The 23,421-nt window shown below is 48.8% G+C and overlaps 1 protein-coding gene and 1 pseudogene across 2 annotated transcripts; both read right to left on the bottom strand.

Moving 5' to 3' along the window:
* Window positions 1–1,865: 1,865 nt before the first annotated feature.
* LOC116533525 lies at window positions 1,866–2,410 on the bottom strand (annotated as a pseudogene). Its single transcript, XR_004261334.1, has one exon. The product of XR_004261334.1 is annotated as a 40S ribosomal protein S10 pseudogene (transcript).
* A 3,194-nt stretch (window positions 2,411–5,604) lies between these two features.
* On the bottom strand, window positions 5,605–12,942 carry NCR2 (natural cytotoxicity triggering receptor 2). The gene is made up of 5 exons (XM_032253291.1): window positions 12,690–12,942; window positions 11,854–12,195; window positions 6,908–7,043; window positions 6,687–6,800; window positions 5,605–5,982 (listed from the first exon to the last, which is right to left on the bottom strand). The coding sequence occupies exons 1-5, from the start codon at window positions 12,874–12,876 to the stop codon at window positions 5,643–5,645; spliced, it is 1,119 nt and encodes a 372-aa protein (XP_032109182.1). The 5' UTR covers window positions 12,877–12,942; the 3' UTR covers window positions 5,605–5,642.
* Window positions 12,943–23,421: the final 10,479 nt, after the last annotated feature.

The following is a 23,421-nucleotide window of genomic DNA, read 5'->3' as shown; positions in this document are numbered from 1 at the left end:
CCTTCCTTCCTTCCTTCCTTCCTTCCTTCCTTCCTTCCTTCCTTCCTCCCTCCCTCCCTCCCTCCTTCCCTCCCTTCCTTCCTCCCTTCCTTCTTCCTTTCCTTCCTTCCTTTCTCCCTCCCTCCCACCCTCCTTCCCTCCTTCCCTTCCTTCCTTCCTTCCTTCCTTCCTTCCTTCCTTCCTTCCTTCCTTCCTTCCTTCCTTCCTCTCTTTCTCTCCTTCTCCCTGTGTCCCTCCCTCCCTCCTTTTCTCTCTTTCCCTCTCTCTCTCTGTTCAGTGAGTTAGGATGTGGGGATACCAGCTGAGCATGTGGAGAGGGAGGACAGGGACGCTGTGGGTCTAGAACGGAGCAGAGCCACTCCACTCTCAAGGTCACGTGCTTACAGTGAGACATTTTGGGATGATAGATTGTATTTTGCCAGCCACAGCCACATTCACCTTGGCTGGGTTCAGGCACATTGTAAGCGGGAAGCTGGGTTCAACCAGAGTTACAGTTTTCCCAGAGGAGCTCACTAAAAGGGGAGAGGGGCACAGAAAAGGAGGCTGTGTGTCAAAGAGTGATTTGAGGTTGGATCATGGCACCTAAGGGAAAGGAAAGCATGAGTGAGATGGGGGAAAGGGGCAGATGGCAGGATGAATGGATCATGGGTCCCTGTGGAATTAAAGCAATACTGAGGTCAGGTTAACAGGAATGAGGTAGGGCGTGGTGGGAATGAGATTAAGAGCAGGGCTATTGTGCTTGCTGACCATCAGCAAGCGTGGCTGAGATAGTGAAGAGGATGAGACCACTGGCAGAGGCCAAGAAACTGAGATGCCAGGGATTTGGAAGAATCGTCCATGCAGATGTTGGGTCTATACAGGCCCAAGGTCACCAAGGATTATGGCAGCAGCAGGAATAGCGATGTTGAGCCTGGAGTTAAGACCCACGAGGAATAAAGTGGCCCAGATTGTACAGGATCTGCAGCAATGATGGGTGGTCACCCACAGTGATATAGGCTAATGGCAGAAAGCTACTTGTGGGGTGCTTTAGGGAGGATAGGAAGATAGGAAGGGGCCGTGAGGAGCACGGAGGACACTGACCTCACCCTGGGACCCAGGAGCATGAGGTGAAGGAGAGCAAAAGCCCCCGCTTAAGAGAACTGCAGAGAAAGCAGTGTCCTCGGAGAACAGGCAGATGTCAGGGAGCGTACCACGGTGACGTTCAGAGAAGCTGAGCACACAGGGGCTTGTGCTGATGCACAAGTCGTGCATTTCACGGGCAGGGTGGAAGGGTTATGGGATTTGGAATGAGTGGGAAGTGGATTTAAAAGGTCTTACAGGCTGGGCGCGGTGGCTCAAGCCTGTAATCTCAGCACTTTGGGAGGCCGAGGCGGGTGGATCATGAGGTCAAGAGATCGAGACCATCCTGGTCGACATGGTGAAACCCGTCTCTACTAAAAATACAAAACATTAGCTGGGCATGGTGGTGCATGCCTGTAATCCCAGCTACTCAGGAGGCTGAGACAGGAGAATTGCCTGAACCCAGGAGGCGGAGGTTGCGGTGAGCCGAGATCGCGCCATTGCACTCCAGCCTGGGTAACAAGAGTGAAACTCCGTCTCAAAAAAAAAACAAAAAAACAAAAAAACAAAAAAACGTCTTACAGAGTTGAGATTCTGGGTGGCAAGGAAGGACCGGGGCATCGTGCGCGTCTTGTGGCGACTGGAGTGAACAGGGATAAGATAAGGCCCCAAGAGGCTGTACTGGAGTCTGGGTGCTGACCTTGGGGGAAGGGGAGGAGGCCAGGAGTCTTTACAGGAGCAAGTGGAGATCTGGGATCTCACTCCTTGGTGGTGGGAACTAGGGAGGGTTTTTTTTGTTGTTGTTTTAAAGTTTTTTTGGCTGTAAGTTTATTCAATGCAAAATAATCTTCTCCAGTTTTACTGAGGTGGCTCACCACGACCATGACCAAATCCGCCTCTAAACTGGAATTCGGTTGCTGACCCAGCCCCAGCCTCGGCTTTCTTGTCGGCACCAGGCCGCACAGCACTCCACCTGTAGGTATCTCTGTCGGCTTCCTCTCTTGTGAGTCTGTGGGCTGCTCACCCTCCAGACCTTCAGGCAGAGGCCTGCCTGTCTCTGGATGGCTGTGGCGCAGGGTGACAGGCACAATCTCTGCGGGTAGATGAAGGTAGTCATGGAGATACTGGATACCCTTCTTGGTAAGATACCAGGGAAACTGTTCCCTCACATAGCCTTGGGACTTGAGAGACTGCATGGCCTTCATGACATGAAGGTCGGGCATGTTCTTGTCTGCCAGTTCCGGGTGCTTGGGCATGTGGGCATCCTTCTTGGCCACCATGACTCCCTCCTTAAAAAGGAGTTCATAAATAGCAATCTGGTTCTTCTTAGGCATCAACATCTCAGTGACTGTAGGGGGCCAGGGCAGAAAAGGAAGGAGATTTTTTTTTTGGAGGGGGGACAGAGTCTCGCTCTTGTTGCCCAGGCTGGGGTGCAGTGGTGCAATCTCAGCTCACTGCAATCTCTGCCTCCTGGGTTCAAGCAATTCTGCTCAGACTCCTGAGGAGCTGGGATTACAGGCATGCACCACTACACCCAGCAAATTTTTGTGCTTTTAGTAGAGATGAGTTTTCACCATGTCAGCCAGGCTGGTCTCAATCTCCTGACCTCGTGATCCACCTGCCTCGGCCTCCCACAGTGCTGGGGTTGCAGGTGTGAGCCACAGCAGGCGGCCGGGGAGGGGTGTTTTGATGGAAAATCTGGGGTCCCTCCTCTCTCATGCCAAGAAGGTGAAAGCAGCAATAACCGGATAAAAATTGCATCCTCTAGGATAAACAGAGAGCTCCTTACACATTTTGGAGGTGGGTAAAATCAGATGACTTCACAGATTAGAGAAAGCTGGTGGGAGTGGGGGAATAAGAGGAAAGTCGTTTTTACCCTAGAACCCCAGAAAGGTGGAGAGGAGAAATGGTATGTCTTTTTTTTTGAGACAGAGTCTCTCTCTGTCACCCAGGCTGGAGTGCAGTGGCGTGATCTTGGCTCACTGTAACCTCTGCCTCCTGGATTCAAGCGATTCTCCTGCCTCAGCGTCCTGAGTAACTGGGATTACAGGTTCGCCCCACCACACCCAGCTAGTTTTTGTATTTTTAGTAGAGACGGGGTTTCTCCATGTTGGTCAGGCTGGTCTCGAACTCTCGACCTCAGGCGATCTGCCCGCCTCAGCCTCCCAAAGTGCTGGGATTACAGGTGTAAGCCATCGCACCCAGTGAGAAATTGTATGTCTTGACGCAGGGTTGAAGTGGGTGCCAGAAACCAGAGAACAGGTCAGAGCTCTGCTTTAAGAATCACTTAGACTCCTAGATTCTCTGGCTCTTGTGAGACTGAGTGTAGGTTAGCTGCCCACATCCTGTCTTTCCTCTCTCTCAACAGCTGTTGAGAGCTTGAGGTAAGTCTCTGATGAGGGTGGACACAATCAGAGCCTCCCAAAGTGCTGGAATGGCAGGTGTGAGCCACAGCAAGCGGCCGGGGAGGGATGTTTGTGTGGAAAATCTGAGGTGCTCTGCTCGGGCCACAGGGGGCCACAGAGAGACAACGTGTAGTGGGGGCTTGGGTGGGAACAGACATTGGGCAGTGAGATCCCTTTGCTCTGCTTCAGTTGGTGCCTAGAACCCTGGGTCCAGGCTTACACCCCCAGGGAGGGCAGCTAAGAGTCCTTTCTGGAGAAACAGGACTGTGAAAGAGAAAAAAAAGGAGCCATGCTCTGCCCAATCAGCCTGGAGCCCACAGCACCCTGCGGCACGCACGGGGCTTCTGGGCACTTCCATGCAAGTGGGTGGCGGAGAAGCGGCAGAGGCTTCCAGAAAGCTCTGAAGAAAGACAGAGGTAAATGAAAGGAGAAAACAAAAGATATGACGGGCACTTGGAGGACACAGAAAATATGTAAAGCTTCGAAGAAGTTCAAAAGTTAAAACTTTAATATTTCCAGGGAAAATATGGCTTGCCAAAATAAAACATGCCGTGCTATAAAAATGAACATTCAGAGAACACATGGACCTTTAGAAATGAGAAATATGATCGTGTATATTGTAAACATTTGAATAGAATGTAACTTTGAGGCACTTTCCCAGAGAGTAGAAATAAAGAAAAATAGATGACAAACAAGAGAGAGAGAAGATAATCACACCAGGCTCAGTCCAGTAGGTCCGAAATAGGGACTGCAGGTGTCAGAGGACAGCCCTGTGGGGGTGACAGGCCTGGGGCAAGGCACAGAGTGATCTCGAATGTGGCAAGTTGAGGCGCCTCTTGCTCAGCTAGTGCAGAAAACGAGAAAGGTTCACTTTCCTCTAGAGGCTGCAGCCATGTTGGCGGCGGTAAGGACAGCACAGGGCAGTGCTGTGCTGCAGGGGTGGCTGATCTGGGCAAAGCATTGTCAGGCCCCCAGTAATGACACAGGACTTCAATTCCTGGGTGGTGGAAATGCACAGAGGTATTGTTGGGAAGGGGTGTATCAGGGGAACCAGCTAGGAGGTGGGGACTGAAGACAGGACCCCTGTTAGGTGGCTGACACACTGGTCCGAGTGCCGGGGCTTGGAAAGGGGGAGGAGACACAACAGGGGAGGCCTTGGCAGAGTGTGGCTGAGCAAGGGGAGAGGGAGACAGAAACGTCTGGCTGTGGGGTGTTACATAAGATTGATAAGAGGCTATTGATTTAGACTGAGCTCCTGCCCTCAGTCCAACAGCCCAAACCAAAATGGGGTCACCGTGCTAAGGTTGCACATCACCAAGCTGAAACCACACTGTTTGTCTGCCCTTCTGAGAAATTAGGAGAGACAGATAAGAGCCAAATCCCTGAACAGGCCAATTTTGGCCAGCACGGAAAGGAAGTCCCCTCTGCTTTAACCTTTACAAGGAAGGTAACTGAAATGACCAATTTGCTTTTTGTTCCTTGTTTCTGCTTTCTTCAGTCTTTTGCTGTCTCTGCAGCTGCCTGGGTTGCAGAGTGGAGCTCTCTAAACCTCTTCTGGTTTGGAGGGCTGCCCAATTTCCACATCGTTTCTTGCTCAAATAAACTCTGTTAATTTTATTTTGTCTAACGTGTTTCTTTTCTTCTTTTCTGTTTTAGAGACAAGATCTCACTCTGTTGCTCAGGCTAGCCTGCAGTGGTGTGATCATGGCTCACTGCAACCTCAAACTCTTGGATTCAGGCAATCCTCCAGCTTCGGCCTCCCAAAGTGATGATATTACAGGTGTCAGCCACCAGCGTTCCAGACCTAAAGTTTTTCTTTTTTTTAAAATTTTTTTGAGACAGAGTCTCACTCTGTCACCCGGACTGGAGTACAGTGGCACTATCTCGGCTCACTGCAAACTCTGCCTCCTGGGTTCAAGCGATTCTCCTGCCTCAGCCTCCCCAGTAGCTGGGATTACAGGCACCCATCACCATACCTGGCTAATTTTTTTGGTATTTTTAGCAGAGATGGGGTTTTGCCATATTGGCCAGGCTGGTCTTGAACTCCTGACCTTGTGATCCACCTGCCTCAGCCTCTCAAAGTGCTGGGATTACAGGCGTGAGCCACCTCACCTGGCCAAGTTTTTCTTTTATCGGGGGCTATAGATAGGAGGAGGAGGCAGGGAGGAAGGATCGTCATCAGTGACCCAGGCTTGGTGAAAAGGCGCTGCAGGTGCTGGGCTTTGCTCCCATAACGGGGTGCGGTGCAAACTGAGGGTGGGCAAGTAGAGGGCCTGGGAGGAAAGCCTCAGCTCTGTAGGGAGGATGTGGCCAAAGGCCTTGGATAAAGTTCTGGCTTTTTCTTTGCAGGGAATGCAGAGGTCCGGGAGGAGCTCCTGGGAGCCCAGCCTTGTTGGAGACTTGCCGCCCACCTGGGGTCCTGTGGCTCAGTGGGAAGCGTCTATGGGCCTGGGGACTGTGCGGAGCTGGGCACAGCAGAGATCTCCCTTGATGCGGCATATGCCGATTCCTTAAGACCCTGAGATGCAAAGAACCGGGAGAAATACTTGAAATGACTTGAATCTGTTCTCCTACCCTGTCCCTCTCCTCCAGCAAGCCAGCTCCTGGCCTGACTGAGTTGTCCTTGCACCTTTTACTCAGCCCCACATATGGTTTTTCCCATGTGTCCCTTCTTCCCAGTGGCTGTTTACCTCCTGTGTCCACCCTCTCTCCCTCAGGACTAGAATGAGGCAGAGTCCTGGGATGGTGGCTTTAGGGAGTCCCTGGAAGGGCAGGTGGTGGGAGGGACTTCCCAGTTGTGCAGGTCAGTGTTTCTGATGGAGGGATGGGGGAGGGGAAGGGGAGAAGGAGAAAGAAAGAGGGAAGAAGGGGAGAGGAGGAAGGAATAGAGAGACAGGGACAGGGGAAGGGGGTGGGGTGGGGAAGGTAGGGGAGAAATGGAGAGGGACAGGGATGAAAAGGGCATGGGGGGAAGCAGAAGAAAGAGAGAAGAGAAAATACAGAGACAGAGAAACGTGGATGAGATTCCTGTAAGTTTGCAGCTGAAGGACAAAGGTGAGCCTGTGTGACATGTCAATGGATCTGCTCCATGAAGCCATTTGGAGAGCCCTGCCGATGGTAATTTCCACCTCCATTCTCTAGCCAATTCCCCTCTGAGCCTCTATCCTGGGCAGAAGCTGTTCCCTGTTCCATTTGCCCAAGTCCAACCCACACCACACTCACCACCAGACGAGCAGGGCTGACAGCACCAGGCTCTTGGCTCCGAGGAGTCCACAGAGCACAGAGAGCAGGGCGCTGGGGGCTGCAGGGCCAGGGCGGAGCGTGGAGTTCTGTGGCCTGGAAGATGGAGGGACAAGAAGGGGAGAGGATGGGCTGGGGAGGCAAGTCTCCGTCTGCCAGTCCCTGCCCGGAGCTGTGTGACTCTGGGCGTCCCACGAACTCACTGTGAAGGGGCAGCGATGGTAGATGGAGACTCAGGGGCTTCTCTGGCTCCTTCAGTGGGAGGCACACAGCTCTGGGTCTGGCTCTGTGAAGAGACCAGGTTGCGGGGAGCCCAGGTGGTCCATGTGGAGGCAGAGGCTGCCGGGGAAGAGAAGGGGCCGTGGTTAGCGAGTGGGAGACCCCACCTGTGCCTGCCAGCAGCACACCGTGGCTCCTGGGGTCACACTCAGCTGAGGCTGTGGGTCCACAGAGCACTCATCTGGCTGGGCTATGGTGGTGGTGGCTCTATTCAAGAAGCAAAGCAGTTACCAGCACATTCAAACAGTGTATTGAACATCTTATAATATCAAAGTGGGAAACGAGAAGGCAACATAATGATGTCATCAGAAAGATGTTAGGAAGTAAGGACAGCTGTGTAAAGCTTGAGGCTGAACTACTGTGCTCAGAGCCCTTGGGGGAGGTGAGGAATGCTGTCCCTGGAAAAGCGATGGGGACTACTGAGGTCAAAAAGGCAATGGCTGGTTGGGTGGGTAGGGCCCAGAAGGAAAAGAAAGTGGGGCTGGACCCAAGGCTAGGAAAGGAAGAGGGGATTCTCAGTGTCTAGACCTAGCAGACAGGTCTACATACCTATTTGGAGTCCAGGAGGCAGGGAGAAGGGGAAAGGGCCAGGAGGGGCCAGCAGAAGAGGGTGCCTGAGGCTGGGCCAGTCCTTGTTCCAGGGACTGCCCTGGAATGTTCTCTCTGGAGAGAGTCACTGGCCAATGGACATGTGGACACGATCCTGTCCCATAGGACGCTCTCTCTGAGGCTGTCTAGGATGCTGGCCAGGATAACCCCATGCTCAGGCTGAGAGAGGCGTTTGGGACGTTGGTAAAATTCTAGACCTGTGCTATTGAATGTGTCATCTGTGGGCTGATGCTGGCCTACAAATTGTCTGTAACCCATCCACAGCAAGGTAAGTATAAAAATTGGGAGTAGGGGTTTCAAAAGTTTTATATCAATTTGATATTGCCTCAAGATCCAAGCTCCTGATTAGTTAACTCATGTCATCTTATTGAACAGGATATAAACCAGCTTGTGTATTGCCAAATTAGCATGGATAGTCAAAAATGGAGCGAGCTGTGTGCTAGTAACCCACAGCAGGACCATGTTTCAGTGTGTGATACTTTAAAATTAGTTGTTAGTGGCCAGGCATGGTGGCTCACCCCTGTAATCCCAGCAGTTTGGGAGGCCGAGGCGGGCAGATCACTTGAGGTGAGGAGTTTGAGACCGACCTGGCCAACATGGTAAGACCTTGTCTTTACTAAAAATACAAAAACTAGCTGGGCGTGGGGGGACACACTGTAATCTCAGCTACTCAGGAGGCTGAGGCAGGAGAATCACTTGAACCCAGGAGGCGGAGGTTGCCGTAAGCTGAGATCACACCACTGCACTTCAGCCTGGGCGACAGAACAAGACTCTGTCTCAAGAAAAAACTCACATATGTGACTGTAATAGTTCCCTATTGCTGTCATAACAAATTACCACAAACTGGCCCGTCACGGTGGCTCATGCCTATAATCCCAGCACTATGAGAGGATGAGGCGGGTGGACCACGAGGTCAGGAGATCAAGACCATCCTGCCCAACAAGGTGAAACCCCATCTCTACTAAAATATAAAAAAACTAGCTGGGCATGGTGGTGCATGTAGTCCTAGCTACTTGGGAGGCTGAGGCAGGGGAATCAATTGAACCTAGGAGGCAGAAGTTGCAGTGAGCCAAGATTGCGCCACTACACTCCAGCCTGGCAACAGAGCAAGACTCTGTCTCTCTCTCTCTCTCTCTCTCTCTCTCTCTCTCTATATATATATATATATATATATATATATATAAATAAAACAGTCACATATGTGAATTTTGTAGTTATAATTAGCAGGGAAGTATTAAAACCTAGTGAGGTATTTATTGAGATGTACTGGGTAATGAGGCAAATGAACCATAAAAACAAATGGCATATACATATAAAATGGAAAAACACAAGGTCACAAAAAACTGATTGTTTTTAGGAAAAAAAAAAAGAATATTGGATAGAAAAGCTCTCGAAAGCAATCTGTATTTGACATAGAAGTTCTGGACTTTTTGGCTTCTTGTAAAGTAACATTTTGTATTGCAAAGACTAATAATTCATCTACAATTGCCAAAACATTACTGAACAATGTTTGCATTACAATATTGGGTAATTTATAGCAAAGAAGGGAGCTTAAAATCATTTTCCCTTGGTACCTTAGGTCAACATATTCAGGAATTGGATAATGATATGGATGACCACTTCCTAGAACAAATGAAGCTAGCAAAGTATTTTTCATGGCAATTTGAAAAAATGCAGAGATATTGCTAGCATAGCTATTCTTACAGTATATGCAATTTGAACATGATGATATGAAGGAATTCTGAATTTCTAGTTTAATTGTCAAAAACACAACTAGCTCTGAATGTATAAAACTATGAAGGTTGCATGATCAGCATGTGGTTTGGAGGTTAAGTTTCAGGTAAGAGTATGTTCTGATGGTGCAGTTGCAATGACAGGAAAACATTCTGGAAAAGTCATCCAGATTAAGAAGCCTTGGGCTAGATTGTAAATTAACACACTTTCCTTCATTGAGAGAGTTTTGCTATGAAAAAAAAAAAAGCGGCTTAATTGGATAGTGTGCTGACCAATGTGGATAAAATTGTGAATTATATAAGGTAAATATATTAAATTTCAAAACATTCTCTTTAGTATGTGGAAATATGGAAACAGATCATAAACAGCTACTATTGCATGTCAAATTAAAAGTTTTGTTGAGAATGTTTCATTTATAGAAAGAATTCCTAACATTTCTTCAGGACAAGAAGCCAGTTTAGTACAAATGCGAATTGCACCACCAGGCTTGTTTATATTGTAGTTCTGATGTTAATATTTCTGATGCTGCAAGGAAGAAAAGCAACAGTTTTTTCAGTGGCAAATAAAGTCTAACTGCAAAAATAAAAGTTAGAAGAACCATTTCTATCAATCGTTATGACATGGTCTTAATTTACATTTCTCAAGAAAAGAGGTGGTAATCTTCATACTGCATATCTTCACAAGTGCTGATGGGTAAACATTAATACTTTGATAGCATGTTTTGAATTTTGTTTTTTTGTCAAAAGAAGATATATACGCCAGGCGCAGTGGCTCACGCCTGTAATCCCAGCACTTTGGGAGGCCGAGACGGGTGGATCACGAGGTCAAGAGATCGAGACCATCCTGGTCAACACGGTGAAACCCCGTCTCTACTAAAAATACAAAAAATTAGCTGGGCATGGTGGTGCGTGCCTGTAATCCCAGCTACTCAGGAGGCTGAGGCAGGAGAATTGCCTGAACCCGGGAGGCGGAGGTTGCGGTGAGCCGAGATCACGTCATTGCACTCCAGCCTGGGTAAAAAGAGCGAAACTAAGTCTCAAAAAAAACAAAAAAAAAGATATATACAGAGGAAATTCATAGATCTAAAATCCATATTTTCCCATAAAAAGATACTTTATAACTTTTAGGATAAAGTTTTGGAACTGACTACTGGTAAAGGATTGAAGATATATTTTGAAATTACAGTACCATTAGTTTCCTTTTGTAAAAGTTAAAAATAAAACTATCGAGCTTGTCAGAATTGCTTTAAAATTTCTTCTATTTCTGACAATATACCTCTGTGAGACCAGTTTTCTGGTATTCTAAGTATTATTTTTTAAAAAATCAACACAATTTCTTTTTACATTAGCTCCTAAGCGATGTGGTGTCATAAAGAGTTCTCAGATTAGGAAAGTTAACAAGTAAGAAGCGTGCTCACTTGTCACATTATAAGCCTTATTTAATATGCACAGACGGTGTTTCCCTGAAGGGTGCATATTGGCATTTAATATGGACAATTGTGATTTCCTTTCTAAGGAAATGTGTGTTTAGTTTTAACTGAGGAATCACAAAGCATTATGGGTATGCCGTTACGCCCCTCCATCAACCACATTTAGGCACACTTTCAAATGCACAATGTATATAGTTTTTATAATTTTTTTCTCTATGTGATATTTGTTCTGATTATGTTTACTAAAATGAAATTTTATGTTTGTCAAATTTAATAAACTTTGGGCTTGTACTTTGTATGTCTTTTTCTCATTTTTCTTTTCTAGTAATTTATTTTTACCATATTTTACAAAAAAAAGTAGTCATTGGTGAATTGCAGATTTGTGTTTTAAAAAAGGTCCTCTTCTACAGGCACTTTGAGTAGCTCTGCTCTGGGCTGGAGGTTGGCACACTTTCTGTAAAGGGTCAGGGATGGGCCATGTGGTCTCTGTCACAACTGCTCTATGTTGCGGTCACAGTATGAAAAGGGCCACAGACAATAGGTAAATGAGGGGGCATGGCTGTGTTCCAAAAAATCACTCTACTTCTGGGCACTGAAATTTGAATTTCCTACATGTCTCAAAATATTGTTTTTCTTTTGATTTTTTTTCAGTCATTCATAGTTATTGGGTCATAGTTTGCTGACCCTGATCTGGACTAGGAGGGATGGACAGAGCCCTACCCAGATATTAAGAGGCCACTGGCTCTCCATGGTGGGGGCAGCCAGTGGATGCATCTTTCCTGGGCACCTGCTATGTACCAAAGATGCCAGGCAGTCCTGCCCTCTGGTAGCAGGGTCATATGGGCTGACTGCTCAGCGTGCTCACTGGGTCTGTTTCAGCACCTCTCAGGAGGCCCAGGCTGCAAGCTTGGGAGTTGTGGAGACTGTGAGATGGCTGCTCATGTGCACAAATGAGTTCCCCTGCACCTGTTCCCAACAGCCTTCCCAGGAGACTGGGTGTGGGTGTGGGTGGCTTTCATGATTTGGAAACTGGGAGTGATGGAGGCACCAAAAGGAGGTGAGGGGCATCCCCCTGAGGACCCTAGGGAAGGGGCTCACCTGGAGACACCACCAGATGGAATCTGACGGACTTAGAGACAGAGTTGTCAGAAGGACGGTAGATTCTACACCAGTAGTGTCCTGAGTCTTCCTCTCTCAGATCAGTCATGATGACAGTGAAGAAGCCAGCATCAGGGTCATCCCAGATTGAGAATCGAGAGATCGAAGCCAGCGTCCTGGGCTTGGAGCTGGTGACTAACCTGATGCACTTGAATGCTGACGCCTCCTTACACCAGCCTTTCGTCTCGTAGAGCCTGCTGTTGGAAGGGTACTGGCATCTCACCGTCAGCGTCTGCCCTGCCTCTTTGTGAAGGGCCTGAGCCTTGGATTGTGCCTGAGAGCCTGGAGAATGATGAAGCAGCGCATAGATCAGGGCCACATGCACAACCTGCCCACACACCAGGCCTCTGGCCACAGAGCCACCTGCTCCTGACCCCGCTATCCTGATAGTCTCCACCACACGCGTCTCCTCTGCTCCCACCACACACATCTCCTCTGTTCCCACCACACCCATCTCCTCTGCTCCCACCACACGCATGTCCTCTGCTCCCACCACACGCATCTCCTCTGCTCCCACCACACGCATCTGCTCTGCTCCCACCACACACATCTGCTCTGCTCCCACCACACGCATCTGCTCTGCTCCCACCACACGCATGTCCTCTGCTCCCACCACACCCATCTCCTCTGCTCCCACCACACGCATGTCCTCTGCTCCCACCACACGCATCTCCTCTGCTCCCACCACACCCATCTCCACTGCTTCCACCACATGCATCTCCTCTGCTCCCACCACATGCATCTCCTCTGCTCCCTGGGCTGCTCCTCCCCCTCACCTGGGAACAGCAACAGCAGCAGTAGCAGCCGTGGGTGTGAGGCTTGCCAGGCCATGTGGCCCTTTTCCTGTGTGCTGGTGGGAGGGGACACCTGGAGACGACCGGGGAGAGGGAACTGGGAGCTGGGCCTGATTTTGCTGCTCTTCCAGCACCTCTGATAAAAAATGAGAAAGGCCAAGGCCTGCATTGGGGAGATGGGAGGCTTCAAAGGGCAGATGCTATGGGCACAGGGAAGTGGGAATCTCCAGCTATAGGTGAGTCTGGGCCTGGTGGGCTCAGTGCTGTCTGGCACACAGCTCTCGGGCCTCTGTAGACCATGCCTGCTCTCCCCTGTGCCCAGCTGCTCCTCCCCATCATGACCTACCCCGTAGGGAGGAGCTGAGAAGGCCAGGAGGAAACTGTGGGCGAGTAATGGGCTGCCTCCCGTTCACTCCCTCTGTGCGCTGCCTCTTCTTTGCAGGGCCCTGGCTTTGCTGCCCTCTCCAGGGAAAGCCAGGCTGAAGGTGGATGACAAGCTCAGGGACACTTGGAACCCTGATCATGAACCCCAAGCCCCACTGGTCACATGGTGGCCAGGAACGTCATGCCCAGGCCTGTGTGGTGGGTCAGTGATGTGTTTCCACTCTGGAAGGTTTCGTGGGTGTGGGAGGGGAGAGGGGAGAGGAGGTGGAGATTCAAAACCAGAAGGGGAGTGTAGGGACGGTCCCTGGCAAAGGTAGAGGAGGGGAGGGTTGGGAGAGCACACGGAGCAGGGTTCCTCAGAAGGGATGCATCAGTGAGGTGGGGGAGAGGGAGCCTAGGGCCCTGGACTGGGCCCCAACTCTGCATCCTTGAACCCCACCACTTAAGTACCCTGGAGAAATATTGTTTAATTAAAACATAAACAGGTGAAAGACCCTAGCATCTCTTTCTTTAGTTAATGTCTGTGCTTCAAAGATTTAATTTTAAAATCAGATGCAATTTACAAAGAGAGCGAGCTAATATATCTTAGGAGGTGTAGGAACGCTGTGTGTAATTGCACTTGTACCGCTGGGGCTCTGCTGGTGTGGCGTCTGCTGCCGGGGACTCTGTGTACAGAGGTAATAACTGAGATGGGAATTGGAGCCTGTCAAGTGGGCTCAATTCCACGTCCACTGCTTTGCCTGCCCCTGGACTTCTGCTTCCCACTCCATGTCAGCACAGCACCCTTCTCCTTATGGTAGGAGTGCACGGGGACTGAGAATGGGAAGGGTAGAGGGGTAGGCGAAAGGCGGACACAGTAGGGCGATCAGATGTTTGTGTTCAAGGGACCGAAGCAGGAAAGCAGGATGCAGCTCCGGAGCTAGAAGACAGCTCAGGGAGCGATGTCTGCCAGTCACTCACACAAGCATGTTTACAAAGTGTGCCCATGCACACCTTATCAAGTCCCACAGCACGTTTGCGAGGGAGGTATCACTTTTCTTTTTCAAAGATGTGGGAATTGAGGCCCAGGTATGGTCAGCCACCTGCTCAGGGTCTCACGGGGAGTAAGTGGCATTACCGGAACAGGCCTTCTGACTTCTGCCCAGAGGCTTCCGGCTGGTCTGGTTGAAGTGTGACCCACAGACAGGACAGGAAACCAGGCGTGAGAGAGAGGCTCCCACTGAATCACACGCACAGGCAGAGGCGAGCTTGTAGGGGGTTTCCTCACCAACAGTGGGGCCTCAACTTCTCCCTGAACCTGATTATGTACCCAATCAGGGCGGGGGACCCTCCCGAGGGGGAGGAAGGCAGCCCTATCCCCAGATGGCACGAGGCATGTCACCGTGTGTGTGTGGGTGGGTCAGCAACTGTATTCCCATGCTGACTTGCCCCTTCTCTGACTGCTGCTGACTCTGAGAAGTGACAGCTCCTCCCTGTAGCTTACAAGAGCACCCTTTGCCATGTGCCACTATCGTGTGACTCTTCAGCCTGCGGCTGGCTCTGCATCATTGTCTAATGTGTCAGAGTGTGTCCTCTCTCCCCAGGGGACAGGAGCTCTCAAAGGGAGGGGGATCTGCCCCTCTCTCTGTGCTGTGGCCTCCCCACCCGTGTGAATGGGGTGGGCACCCTCTGCATAGACTTGGGATCTTGGGTCCCCTAGGGGAGGACCCTGCTGGAACCATCTGCACCTTCAGCCTCCTCTGGCCTCTGGGACCTGGAGACAGGGAAGCCTGGACTTAGGCTCAGCCCCTCATCCAGGCTGGGCTGGCCCTGCTCCCTGGGGACTCGCAATAGCCCTTGTCACAAGTTGAATTTCTGCAGGAGGGACTGGGGCAGGTAACTGTGCTGAAGGAGTTGGGAAGTCTCTTGGGGAGCTAGGGACAGCGCCTCCTCCTTGGCACTATCAGAGCAGGGCACAGCGAAGTCTTGTCAAAGGGCCTAGGGTTCTGGGCATTTCTGGGTTCTCTGCCCACCCTCTGAGAAGGCCCTTCAGGGAACTTGGGAGCCTCAGCAACCTCCTCTCCCAACTTCATTGTCACGGACACTCACAGGAGCCCAGAGAAGGAGCTGGGCAAGCTGGAGACTTTGTATTCCCAGGGTGTTCAGTCCTCGCTTTATCTCCCTGGCTGGACCTGGGGGCAGACTAGAGCTTAGTTTCCCTGTCTGTAAAATAGATATATGACACTTTTCCACATTCATTCCAGGCCGTCCAGTTACCTCCCTCTGTGGCTTCCTCTCTGACCTCTGCTGTGGGGACCCCAGCGGGTCTGCCAGAGCTAAGTGGGTCTGGGTTCCTTTCTCCCTAGGTCCCTCCTCAACAGACACGTCTCGAATTCACAGGAGCGGGTCAGGAGAGGCTCTGATTTGATTCTGGGTGGACCAGACCCCACACCCACTAACTTGGCTCAGCTTTGGGTTCAGTGTCCTCCATATCTGGTGCTCATATGTGGTTGAAATGAGGTTTCTTTCCTCCCTAGGGACCAGAGGGACTTACTCGTCCCCAAGCCCCGACCCTTTTTCCACCTGTCCTTTCCCTTGGGTGTTAAGGTGGACAGGAATGCCATGGTCAGGAAAGAAGTAGTGGGGAGAAATCCAGTGCCTGCTGGGTGGGCACTACAGCCAGGTAGGGGGAGGCAAGCAGTGTCTGGGGAGCTGGGCTGCTTGGTCTGGCAGTGATTTCCACCCTCCCCTCTGCCCAAGCCTGCCCTGCAGACCTCACACTTACCCAACCAAAGCCTTTGCCTTTCTCATCTCCCCCAGCCCACGGGCTGTGGCGTCTGGATTGGAGCACCTCCAGAACCCCTGTTCTAGCTTCCCCCGCATGGTGAGAAGATGACAGGGCCCTGGAGGCTCCTGCTGGTGTTCCTGACCTTGAGTGAGGGGCAGGGGAGGAGGGCACTTCAAGGGGCAGGGAAAGGGAGGGAGAAAGGGAGGGGCGGTGGAAGAGGTGTGATGGGGCTTGGGGAGCAGCTGTGGCCGTGGGGTGGAGGGCTGTCTGGGATCAGCTTTGGGTGGGACGCCTCATTCCTCAGCCTAATCTGAAGGCTTGTTCTCTGACTCCTGGGCACAGAGACTGGAGGCCCTCAGGGTGAGTTAGTATCGCGGCTTCTCTGTCTGCTTTGGTCTAGCCAGCCCCTGCCTCTCTCTTTTCTGGGAACTCCTCCCTCCCCGTTGGAGCCCAGTCAGCCCTGGCCTGAGAAATCCCGGGCTGCCCTTCCCTCCTCTGTCTTGTCAGCTGTACTTGCTTTTCTAGCAAGGCTCAGTCCAGCCTGCACCAGTGTCTCTGAGCCCACGTAGAGCTGAGTCTCACAGGAAGGGAGGGCTGGCCTCTGACATGGAAATGGTGAAATCAGGGAGCCATAGACATCTGAAGGTGATCCCCAAAACTCAGCTCAGGGCTAAGCTAGGCTGGCAGAGGTGAAAGGGTAGTTGTGAATTTCCCCCATGATAGAACCAGAAGTAGCAGGGACAAAAGGGAATTTCTCTCAGTGCTTATTTCACAACTGAGGGAGATTTAGTCCAGAGAAGGCAAGTGGCCTGTCCAAAGTCACTCAGCTATTTCAGGGCCAAACCAGGACTGGCACCCAGGCCTCCCGTCTCCTGCCTGCTGCTCCTCCTGGGCTCAGAGATTCTCCATGGGCACCTCCTCAGCCTTCGCCCAGGCTCACCTATTTCAGATCCAAGGAGTCTTCTCCCTGAACCCCAACAAGTCTGCTTATACCTCTGGCCCCAGTGGCTCTGCGCTCTGGCTCCAGCAGGATCCTTCAGTCACCAGGCGCCCTGACCGGGTTATCCCCGCTCCCATGACAATGGTCCCATAACAATGGCCCTTCCTGGTCCCAGGATGCCAGGTGCAAAGCATCTGGTCTCAAAGCAGCTTTTTCCCTGCTGGAGTGGTCAGAGGGACCTGAACTACTGCCCACACAAGCCTGCAGTCTGGGGGCACAGTGCTTCACAGGAAGCCTGAGGCGGGGTGGGGACAGGCACAGAACCAGGCTCCACTCTAAGCACCCTGGGGCGAGGCCTGGGCTCAGGGAGTGCAAGAAGCAGCCATCACCCCAGCTGGGTTCTCCCTGCTTCTTCTCCTTCCCTACTCATGGAACAAACCCCATCCTCCAACCCCTGCACCCCATTCGCCACCCACAGGGCCCTGGTCTCTGTGCTGCCTGGTGCTGTCAGCCCTGCATGTGCTCCTGAGCTGCAGGCTCGTGGCTGGGTTTGGTCTGAGGCCAGAGGGTGGAAGTGAAATGGAACACAGTGGGGACAGCTGTGCTGGGAAAGGCAAAAATCAGGGGTGGGGTTTGAAAATCACCCTTTATATCGATTTGAATATCCTTTGGCCGTCATCTCTGCCTGCTCATTGGTTGTTACAAGCCAATCAAAATCCTTGCCTTTAAACCCTCAGGCCCTCACCCAAGTGCACACACACTCACACAGACATTTACTGCACTCCCTCCTTCGGCAGACCACCCTGCTCCATAGAAGCCAGTCCCAAGTCAGGGGTGACAGAGCTGGAGGAGGGCAGTCCTGGAGAGGAGCAGGGACAGGCGGTGCACACACTTCACCAACACCGTGGGGGCAGCAGCTATGGAGGTCTGAGTGCTTCAGCTCAGCAGAGGCTGAGGGGCCTTGGCTCTTGCCCCTCTGGGACAGCTGAGATAATGAGTGAGGAAGGGGCCATCCAGTGCCTGCAGAAGACACCTACTAGAACCCGAATCCCTGCTGTCATGGGACCCTCCCACGTTGCTGTCCCCAGCCCCTCTGGAACACTCCCTGTGCATCTGACCCAATGCCCCAAACAGCGTAGACCAAACCCAGTTCAGCCTCTTTGCCCAATCTTAGAATCTTCTTCCTCCATGACCTCCCTTCCTGCTTTAGTTTCCCTAAATCACTCGGTCACCACCACTGCCGCTCTGGCTCCCCTCTTTCTCTGCTTTGTTCCCCCGAGTTCAGGCTGCCCAACTCACACATATCTGCACACCTTCCCTTAACTGGCTCCTCCGTTCAGCTTTCACCTTCTCAGGGGCTCCTGTAGACACCTCCTAGTGAATTCCCCCCGTGCAGAGTCTTGACAGGGCCCCAGCTCCCACTGTCTCCGAAGCCTACTGGAGACCACTCTGCAGGGAATGCATTGCAGGTTCCTCAAGGCCTGGCCTGGTGTGGCAGCCCATCTCTGCCACCTCCATCTCAAGTGTACCTCTGCAAGCCAAGAGAAGGCCCTGCTGTCTGGAAAAGGCAGGTTGCATGTACTTCCTTCTGTGCTTAGAATCTAATCGGGCATATGGAGGGAAGAAAGGATCAGTGTGACCCACTGGACCCCTGGCATTCTCTCTTCCTGCCCCCATCTTTGTTAATGGCAGAACATAAATTTAAAAAGAAGGTAGATCCAAGCTAAACAAGAAAAGTGGCCGCCGATACAATTGATCTCTGAGGGTTAAAAACAAAATAAGAAAATTAGAATAAGACTCAACAGCTCAAAATACCAACATGAGAATATTCTATCAAGTCATCCATTCATTAATACTATTTGACAATCAAGTATGTCATATGTTTGACAAAAATTAATAGCATGAAAGTAAAGCATCAACACAAACACACAGAACACCTGAATTTAGAATTAATGTCAATAATTCATGAAGCGGATGAGCAACTTTCAATAATTGAAATAAACATTCTCAGAGATATTTGCAAGAACATCATGTCTCCTTATTCATCAGATATTTACAGATTAAAACAAATTGCAATCTAATTTTTATTCATTAATTTGACACACATTTTAAAAGCTTGTCATACTCTCTCGGCGAGGGTGTGGAGAAGTGGGTATTATGTTCAAAGCGGGAATGGAAACTGTTCAGCATTTCTGAATGCTAATAATAAGGATCTAAGATGTTTAACGTGTGCATTCTTTGACTTGTCAATTCCATTTCAAGGATTCACCCATCCTTGAGAAATACACACACACAGGCACAAAAGGAGATTTACAAAGATATTCATCACTGATTGTTTATAATAATGATCTCCACAGGGGAATTAATAACATAACTTCCAGTCCATGTCTTCTACACAGCACAATGTAAAGGTTAAAAACGAATACAGCTTGTGTGCAAACCAAGCTAGATTTTCAAACATCTTGTTAAATTTAATAATTGCTTCAGAATGACATGTACAGTACAACTCCACTTATACAAAGTAAGCTGAACTCAAAATGGTTTGTGCACATAAACCTCTCTCTGTAGAAACACAGAAATTTTCTGTTTTTGAAAAACGACGTATCAAAGTAATAATGGCAGTCTTTCGGGGCAATGACCACGATCAATACTGGGGAAGAAGCGGCGAAGGAAACCTTACCTGTAGTCTGTTGCAATTGTTCTTTGTTTACCAGCTTCAGTAAGGTATAACTGACCAATAAACAGTGTATTACAAGATGCTTGGATAAATGTATACATGTGGAATGATTAAGTCAAGCTGATTAGCATATCCATCGCCTCACACACATCATTTTTTTTTGTGGTGTGAACACTTAAGATCTACTCTCTCAGTACTTTTGAAGTACCCAATATAGTATTATTAACTGTAGTCACCATGCTGTATAATAGATCTCCAGAACTTATTCATCCTGTCCAACTGAAACGTTGTGCCCTTCAACCAACATCTGCAATGTTTGTTTTTCATAAAAAGTCTTTATATATAAGTTGATTGCATAATGAGCGTAAAGTTTAAAACACCGTATTAAAAAGCATTTTATTTTTGAGATGGAATCTTGCTCTGTTGTTCAGGCGGGAGTGCAGTGGCACAATCTCGGCTCACTACAACCTCCGCCTCCTGGGTTCAAGCGACTCTCCTGCTTCAGCCTCCCCAGTTGCTGGGATTACAGGTACCTGCCACCACACCCTGCTAATTTTTGTATTTTTAGTAGAAACGCAGTTTCACCATGTTGGCCAGGCTGGTCTTGAACTCCTGACCTGAAGTGATCTCCCAGCCTTGGCCTCCCAAAGTGCTGGGATTACAGGTTTGAGCCACTGCGCCTGGTCAAAAAGTGTTTTAAATGGTAAGGGAGGTGGAATGAAAAAAATGGGCAAAGCAGGTGACCAGGTGGCTTTGCATCCTGGGGCCAGCATTGGTGGGGCATGTGGGTGATGGCCCCAGGACAGGTCATGGAGTATGGTTTTCCTGTGCCTTGCTAAGGTAAGTGGCTTCTCCAAAAGACTCTGAGGCAATACAGATGGAAATGAAAGGGAACCAGTGGGAACACATTACACAGGAGATGAGCCTGGAGAGAGGGTAATTAAACAGGCTTGGCACCAGTCAACATAGGCAGGAGAAAAGCTCTTGAAGACTGCTAGGGGAGCTGGTAAAGGAGGGATCAACAGTCTGTTGGGTTCTGGCACAGCCAAGGTCCTGGGGCTGCAGACAGGTCTGCAGAAAGGGTCCCACAGTGGAGAAGAAGGGGCATTGCTGGGCTCTGTCCAGCCCCTGGGGACATCTTCCCAAGACCCTCTAGGGCCTCTGACCTGAGTCTGGACTTGTCCAGCTGCCTTCAGATACATCCTGTGCTTTCCAGGGTATCTTGTCATTGTTTCTGGGATCCAAGATGGGGACTGCCTCCAAACACTTGTCCTGGGGACTCCTGGGCAGACCAGTGCCAGTGTGGCAAGGTACATTTATCTTAGGCCAGTTTATCCAGCCTGCCTACCCAGAGCCATTAGGAGTGCACCTAGGAAGCAGGCCGACGTGAATCTCAATCCCATCGTCTGCAGTATGGAGAGACAGCATCTGTCCCACAAAATCCTTGTGAGGATTAAGTGAGATATTGTATGTAAAAGCTTGGTGCTTAATAAACATGAGTTATTATTGCTAAAAAGTAAAATAATTCCAGCTGATTTTTATCGTAAATATATTTCTTTTAGCACTGTATGGATCTATTAAGAGAGCTACAATATCTTTAATGTGATTTATCCATAAAGGGGTCTCAACACTTTGAAAATAAAATCTAGGCAGCAAGTGGAACATTTCAGACTCGTGTTTCTTCTGGTTCTTGGAATTGTTCCCACAGCAGAAGAGGAAGGCCTGTTCTTTAGTGGAATATCAGCCCTACATGTGCATACCCTGAGTTGTAGATTTCAAGGCATCTAACTCATAAACTAGTGCTGTGAAGACTTTGGACTCTTGAGAGACACACCGTGTTTGGGTTCCTGCTCTGCCTTTTTGGACTCTGACATTTTTGAGCAAATTGCTAAACCTCTAAAAGTCTCAGTTTCCTTTTTTCTTGAGTGAGTATTAATAAACTCCTAATACAATTGTTCTGGAAATAAGTAAACTCTTCAAAACGTTTATAGAAGTACCTTCTATATGGTAACCCCCAATTAATGTCTATTATCATTAATATTCAACATCCACAAAATAATGTTTGCTTGACTTGATTATACATATGCATACATAAAATAGCATTACACAGAAGTTCTGAAAGAAAAATAAGCCTGGGCGCAGTGGCTCACTCCTGTAATCCCAGCACTTTGGGAGGCTGAGGTCGGTGGATCACGAGGTCAGGAGTTCAAGACTAGCCTGACCAACATGGTGAAACCCTGTCTCTACTACAAAACACAAAAATTAGCTGGGCGTGGTGACATGCACCTGTAATCCCAGCTATTCAGGAGGCTGAGGCAGGAGAATTGCTTGAACTCAGGAGGTGGAGGTTGCAGTGAGCTGAGATCTCACCACTGCATTCCAGCTTAGGAGACAGAGAGAGAGACTATGTCTGAAAAAAAAAAAAAAAAAAAAAAAAGAAAGAAAGAAAGAAAAGAAAAGAGAAAAGAAAAAGAAAAGTAGCTGGGTGAGGTGGCTCACGTCTGTAATCCTAGCACCTAGCACTTTAGGAGGCCGAGGCGGTGGGTCACTTGAGGTCAGGAGTTCAAGACCAGCCTGGCCAACAGGGTGAAATCCTGTCTCTGCTAAAAAGAAAATACAAAAATTAGCCGGGCGTGGTGGTACATACCTGTAACCCCAACTACTGAGGAGGCTGAGGCAGGAGAATTACTTGAACCCAGGAGGCGGCAGAGGTTGCAGTGAGCCAAGATCGCGCCCTTGCACTCCAGCCTGGGTGAAGAAGCAAGGCTTGTCTCAACAACAACAACGAAAACAAAATAAATAAATAAATGAATAAATAAAAAAATGTAAAATTTATATTCTTTTTTGGTGGCATAGAACTTTCTATTTGTGGTTCTAATGCCAGAAACTATACACGGAAAAATGATAGGTCATACTACGTACAAACTAAAACTTGGATGTTATAGAAAATAGTGAGTAAAATTTAAAAGCAAATCACAATTGTGACTGTTTTCTTCCTATTTGTCAGATAAAGCGTTATTAAACTTCGTATAAAGATAAGTAAGTCCTTCAAACAGTAAGAGAATATAAACATGTCAATAGAAAAAGGGGATGAGCCTAGGAACAGGCACTTTTCTATAAAATTACTAACAAAAATGTTAAATTGTATTCAAAACAGTTATTATTAAAATAAGTGCAAAACCACTCTTCTCATCAGACTGGCAAACATTGGAATAAATGATGATAACCGGAGTTGGGAGATTTTAGGGAAAAGGTGATTGCATATTCTCCTGGGCAAAAGTAATTGATACCACCTTTCTGCAAGACAGTGCGATGAGATGAATCAAAATCCATTTTAGAAAAGAAATCAACTTTGACTAAGAAGTTCTAATCTAGGAATTTAAAAAGGGTACATTGGACATCATGGCAGTATTCTTTCAAGTTTTAACATCTCATCAAAATCATGCAGATACACATCTTCAAAAACTGGACGCTGTAAGCGCATATTAACAAAAATGCAGCAGTTCTCTGCTTCAACACTACATGCCCATTCCCTTCTCTTGGAGGCAATTTGAAGTATTTTTCATTTTCATCCTTATACTGATATTGCCTGTTTTACAGCCTTAGTTACTCTCCGTTAGACACATAACGTGGGAGGTGAGATCTGTTCCTCTTACATGCACTCTCTACCTGTGCCTTTCCCCTGCCTTTATCCTCCCGATATAGTCAGATATAGTTACCAGTACAAATAGTATTTAGATTTTGTATTTCATGACCACGTAAATATGTTTCATAGCCTAGTCATGTGGTTTATTATGATTACATTTTCTTTTTGATACAACTTTTTATTTCTATGAAGTTATTAATTGCCTTATTTAAAAAATTAGCTTCATCTTTCATTTGCCATCATTAATTCCTTTCCAGCCTCTACATCAAAAATGTAAATTTCATGTCAACATATTCATAC

The sequence above is a fragment of the Sapajus apella genome, unplaced genomic scaffold (assembly GCF_009761245.1).
Source record: "Sapajus apella isolate SASKATOON/1434 unplaced genomic scaffold, GSC_monkey_1.0 scaffold83, whole genome shotgun sequence".
Taxonomy (NCBI): domain Eukaryota; kingdom Metazoa; phylum Chordata; class Mammalia; order Primates; family Cebidae; genus Sapajus; species Sapajus apella.
This window is presented reverse-complemented; position numbering and strand designations above follow the sequence as displayed.

Excerpts from the sequence above, each read along its gene's own strand:
- NCR2 (XM_032253291.1), bottom strand. The coding sequence starts at position 12,876 with ATGCAGGCCTTGGCCTTTCTCATTTTTTATCAGAGGTGCTGGAAGAGC. Across the intron at positions 7,044-11,853 it reads CCATCTGGTGGTGTCTCCAG|CCTCTGCCTCCACATGGACC; the intron begins GTGAGCCCCTTC and ends CTTCCCCGGCAG. Across the intron at positions 6,801-6,907 it reads ACCATCGCTGCCCCTTCACA|GCCACAGAACTCCACGCTCC; the intron begins GTGAGTTCGTGG and ends TCCATCTTCCAG.